This window comes from Atta cephalotes (genome assembly GCF_000143395.1).
Source record: "Atta cephalotes unplaced genomic scaffold scaffold00015, whole genome shotgun sequence".
Classification (NCBI taxonomy): domain Eukaryota; kingdom Metazoa; phylum Arthropoda; class Insecta; order Hymenoptera; family Formicidae; genus Atta; species Atta cephalotes.
Window position 1 is genome coordinate 954042 of NW_012130079.1, and position 9513 is coordinate 963554.

The 9513-nt window shown below is 28.9% G+C and overlaps 1 protein-coding gene across 1 annotated transcript in view; it reads right to left on the reverse strand.

Annotated features, from left to right (window-relative positions):
- The window catches only part of LOC105617950, a 10260-nt gene extending 8912 nt beyond the window's left edge, over positions 1–1348 (reverse strand). The window contains exon 1 of the mRNA XM_012199486.1: positions 1115–1348. Within this exon, the coding sequence (XP_012054876.1) occupies positions 1115–1348 (234 nt within the window). The remainder of the gene's footprint in view (positions 1–1114) is intronic.
- Between the last annotated feature and the right edge of the window lie 8165 nt (positions 1349–9513).

Here is a 9513-nt window from a genome sequence, read left to right on the forward strand (position 1 = left end):
AGAGAGAGAGAGAGAGGAGAAAAAAGGAAAAGATAGACAGAGAAAAAGGAAAAATTTTCTGCATGAAAATTTTCTGCAATTGGTGTACACTAATATAGTAAGTTGAAATAAAAAAACAACTATCGAACAACTTTCAATGTAGTTAACAAACTTAAGAATTTCTCGGATCGGACTATTACTTGCATTTTTTATCGCGATTTAGTAATAATGCGCGCACTGAAAGAAAATAGCAGCAGAACTTCCGAGGCTAATCGATCCGATATTTGCACAATTGCAAGATGACGTGCGATACTTTTTACATCGTGCCAAGAATTACAAGTCGTGTCGTACACTGCGATTATTTCATCCTCCCGTAGATATCCTCGACATTGACAAATTCAGCCTTCGACTCATTGCCTTCGGTCTCATTGCGGAAAGTGAGAAACGAAAGTGTTACAACACGCATCATTTTTGAAAATCAAGTAAAAAGAGAATTAGGAAGATTACAATAAGACATCATTTGTCGAGAGAATCAACAAAAGTAGATATATGATATTCTGCTAATAAATATATTATTTATATCAAACGATACGTAAAAAACAAAATTTTACTAAAGTAAAAGTCTAAAAAATTAACTTGATATAGATTTGAAAATAACTTTATTGAACTATCAAAATAATTATATAGGAAATTCAAGCATAATGAGCAATGCTGAAAAAAATGTTTACATTTTACCGCTTGAGCGCCTAATTATTTTGATGGTCTAACAAAATAATTTTCAGATCTATACATTGAGAAAAATATTATGAAAATATCCTTAAATGAAGAAAAGAGTCAAAAATGACATTTTAATGAAGTCAAATAGAATATCTATTTATCATAACTAAAAATTTTCTGTTTGGTCCCATCAAAATGCTACTCTTGTTTGAACCCTTTTATTGATTTAATTTCATTTGACAAAATTGTTAGATACTTTAACGTGAAATCGTTCTATTCGTAATCAATTATCATTTGTCTTTTCGATCTTTCGACGCAGATTGCTCCGAACAAAAAAAAACTGATATTATTCAAATAAATTTAAATTTCAAGCACCGCGGACTTAATTCAGAGACGAGGTCAATCTGTACCAATTTACCGTATCGCTGTCATCTGAATCCCCCGCGGGATTCTCATTATCAAGGGTCCTGTCCCTCGATCTCGAGCCGACTGCTCCGGGGAAGACTATGTGACTATCGGAATCATCATGATACTGCGCGTCGACTTGTCCCAGGAGGAATCCGCCGCAGACAATCGCGAGAATGAGCATCCTCGCGATGAAATGCGGCGGCGACTGGCTGTCAAACGAAGTACCGATGATCCGCGATTGCATTTCTGACGTCTCGGCTTCGTTCTCCTCACAGGCACAAGGTGTCGACGTTGTCTTTAATTATTTCTAACGATCACTCGGTTGTTGTCGCCGGCCGACCGGCCGTTCGATTCTCTCGCGGCTCGTGACTCTGCCGACGTCGGATTTTTTAGTTCGACACGCGACGATGCACACCTGAGCGTATTCGAGCGCTCGCACCGCGATCGACTGATGAGGCGAACACGTCTCGCGCGCTTATTTCTTGCCTCACGCATAGACGAGCGAGCGCGCTCACTCACGCTGCGTGTCGCATGAATCGTCGTGCGGCGGAGATAAGCGGTATGACTTTTCATGGGATCGATTCGCGCCTTCAAGTGCTTTTACGTGAAATTGAGAAGAAAGCGCGTCATACTTTATTTATTTATTATACCGCGAAGTGTGTTTCCTACACGAGACACATGAGCGATTACAGTGTTATTATTGGTTAAATTATTATTAGTTTTGAATAAATTTATATTTCATTCTTTTAATAATATCTTTATATCTTGTATAAAGTAAATTTATTTATTACCGCAAAGTGCGTTTCCGACGCGAAAAACACGAGCGATTACAATGTTATTATTGGTTAAATTATTATTAGTTTTGAATAAATTTATATTTCATTCTTTTTAATAATATCTTTATAATATCTTGTATAAAGTAAAGAACGCTGAACGGTCAAAGTTAGATGTTACGAATATATTTAATCAATTTTTTGTCCCAAATGTGATTGCGCGCCGATAATTGTTGGTCTTTCAACACAATCATTATGAAACATTTAATAACCCCTTTTAAATAAAACCCTTAAAAACGGAAAGAAACTTATTGCGAAAAAACATTTAGGACAAAAAATTGATTAAATATATTCGTAAATAATTTTGACCGTTCGGCGTTCTTTACTTTCTTCTTTATTTTATTTGATTTATTTACATACGGTCTTCTTATAATGTTTATATTTTGTGCTTGTTTACTGTTACTTCAATTTTGTTTCATAATTGTAATTCTTTTATTTTAAGATTGATACAATTTGTAGTAAATGTAACATCCAGTGCCCACTTCAATTTACAAAAAGAAATCAAAATTTGAAAAATAGAATTTATTTCTCTTTTGGAATCCCAGGATAAAAATGTTATACATATGGACATATTTTATATAAAATATGTCAATTTTTTATATAATTATATTTAATTATATATAATTTTTTTCATATATAATTATATATAATTATATATAATTATATAAGAAATATTTTTTCCCGAGATCTTATTCAATAATAAAAATTGTTATTGCGATGGAGATTTGTATGAAAAAATATTCAGATATATAGTGCGAATAAAGATGAGATATACAAGCGCGAGCAATGAACTTTTCTGAATATGTGTTCGTTTTTTTCTACTAGTAGTACAATTCATAGAATTATAAAATACGCGTTTTCTTCTTTTCAATTTCATTCGTGTAAAATTATTCGAATGCGTCAATCGATGTCGCAAAAAAATCATATCTAGTTTATCTTCGCCACACGACGATTCATACGACACGCGGCGTGCTACAATTAAGACCAATTAGAAAAGTTTATTGCTTATCTCGTTTGTATATCATATCTTTACTATTACACTTTGTACTTAGACGTTATTTTATAAAAAAATCTTTATCGCAATAGCAATCTTTATCATGTACCTAATAATAAATTATTATATATATATATATCTAATAATTTTCCAGTGTATTAATGCGATTATTAGTACATTTTATAAATAAAGAATAAAGAATTAAATATGATAAAGAAAATCAAGATCGGTCAAATTTTGGATGTTACAAATAATACATTATATATATTTTGTATTAAATAAATTTATTCCAGATATAATGATTTTATAATTATTTTAGAATTAATATGTTGTAAAGGATAAATTTGAATATAAAATATACAAATGTGCATTACAGATAAATACTTGGAGTGATAAGATAGATATTTATTGATACAAAATCTTCTCCAGCAATAATCAAGTTAAGTATCTAAATAAAAGTATAATAATAACGTAAATTTTTTTTTAAATCTTGATTTTTTGTAAATAGAGGAGCACTGGACGTTACATTTATTGTAAATGTTTTGGTCATCAATCTTATTAAAGTAAGAAAGTGTAAATGTTATTAGTACATTTTTTCATTTGAAAAAAATATGTCAACGATATATCAACAAAATTAATTAAGATTATATCAAAAAAATTAATAATTTGTAAATACAATTTTGTCATTTGTGTCGATAGCTCTTTAATAAAGTGATAATCACTGCGAAAGATATCACGCTATTCGTGAGAAAGCTGCATAGCTGTAATTTGCCATTACATCAACTATAATTTAAAATAATTCAGGTGTGGTGAGTAAATGCTTTTCAATACCGATTATCTCTCGATGAACAATGTGGGCGTTTACAATTTGCATATGAACTTATTATAAAATTAATTTTCATATCGTTACACCTCAAGGTAACAATCGACGGGAAATCTATCTATAATCGTCTTAATAATGCAGATAAATCAAACGCTTATATAAAGAGTAAGAGAAGGAACATATAAAATGATTTATAAAAATAAACGTAACATTAAATAACATCGCAATGGAAAATCGTAAATATTTGGCCAACATCGGCGAGCACATAAATTAATCGAATTCGCTAAAGTCGCCTATATTGATAAAGTACGCAATAACATATCTAATTTTCTTAACATTTTGCATCAAGTGGTGCACATAATATACAATTTCATCCCCGGTAAAAAATTTTTTATGCATGAATAAATATGTATAAACATACATAAACACGCATAAACATGTATTATTATATATGAAATATGTCCATACATATTCATATTTTTTTCTTTTGTAAAATTACCTTTTAGTATAATTGAAATAATAATTAATTAAAAAAAAATCAAGTTTGAAAAAATGTAAAAAAATTATTTATGTATAATTATATATAAAATTATGTATAATATTATGAGCAAATTTTTTTCCATTTTTCCAAACTCGTTTTTTTCTAAAACAAACAATGCGGAAATTATCCTTTTAATTATTTTTTAATTGTTTTTCACATTATTATTATTATTTCTATTACATTAAAAAGTAATTTTACAAAAGAAAGAAGGATGTATGAACATAATTATATATATGGACATATATAATTATACATGTTTATGAATTTTTATCCGTGTTTATGTATGTTTATACATATTCATGCATAAACAATTTTTTACTGGGATCCACATTAAGTGCAGTTATCTTCACTTATACAAAATTTTCTATGCATTTTTTAATCGAAGTAAACATTTACCTTTCATAAAATTTATTTTTTATCATTCAATGATTACTTGTATAATGTGAACTAACTTTATTGTAAACTGTATATTCCTCGCTTACATGTATTTTTATTGAAACTTCAATGACAAATAAAATATAATGGACTAAGAATACACATAAATTAAGTATTTGTAGCATTTGTAACGTTTGTATTCCTTTATTCATAAAATTAATTGATTATAAAAAAAAATTAATAAAAATAAAAAAAATTAATTTATATAATTCACGACTTTATTCTTCTTCACAAAATATGTTTATACAAATACATAAATTTAGAATAGCCGCGTCTTTGCGTCAAAATGATAGAAAGTTTGCGGTACTTTCATTATCATTACATCTAGTGATTTTTGAGAATCTTCAGCATAGCAGAGACATCTGTGCAAGAAGTTAAGATTTTGAATGTAATAAGTATTGGTAGGTATGGTAGGTATTGGTAGATACTGATGAGATTATATCTCTCGCGTGTAGATGGCGCTAAGTTCATCCATGCCGATAGATTTGAAATGCCGTAGCCGCGCTCTCGGTCAGTTGCCAAACGTGTGGTAATAAATGTATGGAAATATATTTGAGTCGGCCGATTTGTTCACATTTTTCGCGATTTTTGTATAAGAGTGAATATTGCGCGGAATAAACAATCGCGAATCGTCATTCGACCGTTTGTCACGTATGTACATCTTCGTCAATCGTCAATTACGGTGTGCGCTAATATCGCAGTTTTATTAAACGTCAACATGTAACGTTTTGGCTTGAAGAATCGCCATGATGCTCTGACAGAATTTGAATTCGAGACTAATTACGAAATCGCGTTGTATCTGAGAAAGCGTTTTTTTTCTCATTGCTCAGTATTTTTGACGAAACGTTGATACGCAGAAATATATCTTACTATAGTTGCTCAGAAAAAAACAATCGCGAGTATTCGGAATATTTTTCGCGGCGTTAGACGTTCGACGTAATGTATTAAACGCCGTTGTTTGTGCGCGTATTATAATTTTGGTATCGATATCTGTGATCGACGAGCTATCTTCTCCTAAAATTGATTGAATAGATTGAAATGATCTTCCTGTTGTATCTTTTACTGAAGTAACACAAAGATGCAGTTATTATCAAGTATGTATTACATATAGAATAATATATTATATAAGATATAGCGGAGCTTTCTCGTTCATTTCTTGCTATAATGTATATATATATATATATATGTTTTTGAACAGAATGTGGGAATATTTAAAGAGTGTGCTCTTAAGGAGCAATCATGATTGTATAATATAATTGTAAGCACGTTACTGCAAAGAAATATTATTTGTCGTCATAAATTTTCATGAGTTTAAAGTTGAAAGTAACAAAATAATCCTATTTTATTCCTAATAATCCTATATTTCGCAACTCTTTATAATTAATTATATACATACATGTATATATACATGTATGTATATAATTAATTATAAATATACACACACACACGCGCGCGCGCGCGCGCGCACCCACGCACGCACACGCACACACACACGCACACGCACACACACACGCACACGCACACACACACACGCACACGCACACGCACACGCACAAACACACACACACACACTTTTCCATACTTTCATTATTCTATTTTCTTTCTAATTAATATTTGAATAATGGTAACAAGAGATAACAATGATAAGAGATAAAATAGCGAAAATATCATTTTCTGATCTCGCTTTGCATATCAATAGAATGTTATTGGAAATTATACTATATCAAAAGTTTTTAAAAAATAAAATATTACTTTTATTTTCTAAAACTCTCATATTAATAATAAAGTTATTATTTATAATCAATTTAAAGTTGTAAACGCATAATTTTCTATTTTTAATGGAATTGAAGAAAAATTATTTTTTAATTATAATAATTATAATATTTTTTTAGTAATATTTTGTTTAAATTTGAGTTCAAATATATTTATTAATTTTTTCTACATTACCAACAATCGAGTTTAGGAAGTTTTATTTATTTAACACTGAATTTTCAATAATCGGTATTTTGCCAACGTTATGAGATAACTACAGAAGATAAATTAGAAGAAAACTTTATAAATAAAAAAAATGTAATAATGGTAATTATAATATTATATTATATCAAATTATTTAAAAATTTCAAGCACGTTACAGTAATAATTAATAATCCAAAACATAGAAGTAGAGTTTGGAAAATATGTAACTATTAATTAAAGTATTATAATTAAACTATTAAAAAAATGTTATTTACAATTTATATTAATATGATGAAGAACAATAAACATTTGTACATATATTATTATTTATTGGATTGTTCGGAAAGTTCGTGCCGATATTGAAGGAAAATTGAAATGCAGAAAATTTAAATTTTAGTATACATTTATTAAATTATATGGGTTAGTTGGCACGAACTTTCCGGACAACCCAATATTATATATTATCATTTATAGGTAACAAATCAGAAATTTATTTTATTATCGATTAAAGACATATGTAGAGCAGCAACATTATTATTACATATTATTATTTTCAATATTCGAGACATTTTGTAAATCATAATGTAGTATTTTTTATTGTCTCATCTTTTTTGAACAATCTAATCTTTTATTAAAATTGATAATATTATTTTGTCAATTATATTTTAATAGTTGATAATTTGTAATATTATTAAAAATAGAAAGGACCTTATATATGAATACATCATCTAAGAGAATCCTTTAAACGTGTATGTAATATGAGTAATTGCTTTTTTTTAAAAAATTTCCAAATAAGTCCAAAAAGAAAATATTTATAATATTAATATGTAATATTTTTTATCAAAGCTGTATTTAACGCTATTATATTACAGAATGTTTCTCTGATTGCTAATTATATCTTGTTCACTTATCTCTTTAATGGATATATTTAAATACGAGGAAAAAGAATAATTCGTGGAAACAAATGATTGGAAATTATTTTTTCCGATGTTATTATTTAACAAAATTATCTAAATAATGTACATAGTACAATTATCAAGTGGTATACACGATACAATAATCAAATGATAGGACATTTATGTAGTGCATAATTACATAAGTTTATTGGATTTCTGATGAGCGATGATTGCCAAATTTTGTTAAACTGGTTTTTTCTTCAATGTATATTATATACTGACTAGTCAAAAGATGTGGTGATATTATAATACGAGAGAAGAAAGTATTATATTTCGTTGCTACTTTGACATCTCCAGGAAAGAATGTCTTGCGACATTGTTTGCTTCATTCTATAATCAAGAAAAATACATATTTGGACATTACAATCAATTTACTTCAATTTATGCAACAGTAATTACAAAATATTTTTTTCTCAAACATTTTTAATATTTTTATATTATTATATTACATCCAGAGTAGAATATTCTTCAAAACAAAAAATAAGAAAAGAATAAAAATGTGTTTATCCAGAAATGTTATGAGATGTATTTACCTCCTGCAAGGAAGTCACTAAAATCTTTCTGCATCCTCCGTTACGAGCAGGCTTATAACCCGGCGGACATTTCGGCTGTACCCGGTTTCTTGTGGGGAAAGTCAGTGGCCGTCCCTCGCACGCAAATACTAACATTATCGTCGCGAGAATCAGTAGAATTAAACGTGCGGGTGCCATTATTATGGACGATATTGAATCTCCTGATCACTTTCTCGAATTTCAAATTAAGAAGACAAAAGATAGATTGGCGTTAAGTTTCTCTCCTTTTCCCTACATACGCGCTTGCAACATCAATATGCTAATAACTGGCTGCTACAACGATGGCGCATGTATTTATATACAACTTAGGCTCATCAGTGTGGTTTTCCGTCTCCGTCATAGTTAATTAGTGGTTAAAATCATATCCTGATTGCTTACGCAAAAGCATTAACTTGAAACTTCCGCACGATAATAAATTATTGCAATGATGTGCGCTATGCACATTCTGGATTTTATGCACACATTATCAATAAATCTTTTTTTATGACTCAGCGAAGATGTAGGCGATAGAAAAAAACTATAATACAAATCTGTGTGTTTAAAGTATTTTATTTATCTTACTCATGTTGTGATATCTATAGGTATATAACAGTTTTACATATTCACATATACCTGTCTATACATGAATATTTTAATTATTTATCTTATGTATATTTTATTTAAGGAAAAAGAATTATAACAATTACATCATTTAGACCCGACAATTACATCATTTGCACCAACATTACTTTGATTTTAAGCGAGGCTTAAAACTCTTTTTGTCTCTGTCTCTTTTTGACTTAAAAATGAGACAGATAGAGTTTTAAGTCTCACTTAAAATCAAAATGTCATTGATGCAACCTTGTATATATGATTAATAATCTTCTATATATTTGTGTGCGTGTGTGTTCAAAAAGAAATATAACTAATTTAATTTGATTTTATGAATATAATAAAAATATTCTATTTATTCCTTAATTTAAGTATATAAAAATTTAATACTCTATATTCTCACTTTGAATTTAATTGTTGTTATGCTTCATATAAAATGAGCCTATAGCCTATTTCTTGTTTAGGGATAAATATACTTTATCCCAAATAATTTAATTTGTCTGTACATCTTAATTGCATTTCGAATGAAATTTACGATTGCCGATTCGATTCGATAAACTATAGATCTTACATAAATCATTAATTAAATACATCTCTCTCTCTCTCTCTCNTCTGTCTCTCGTCGTCGTCGTACTTACGTTTACGTTACGTTCGTTCGTTCGTTCGTCTACGTACGTCGTCTCGTCTCGTCGTTACTTCTTCTCTTCT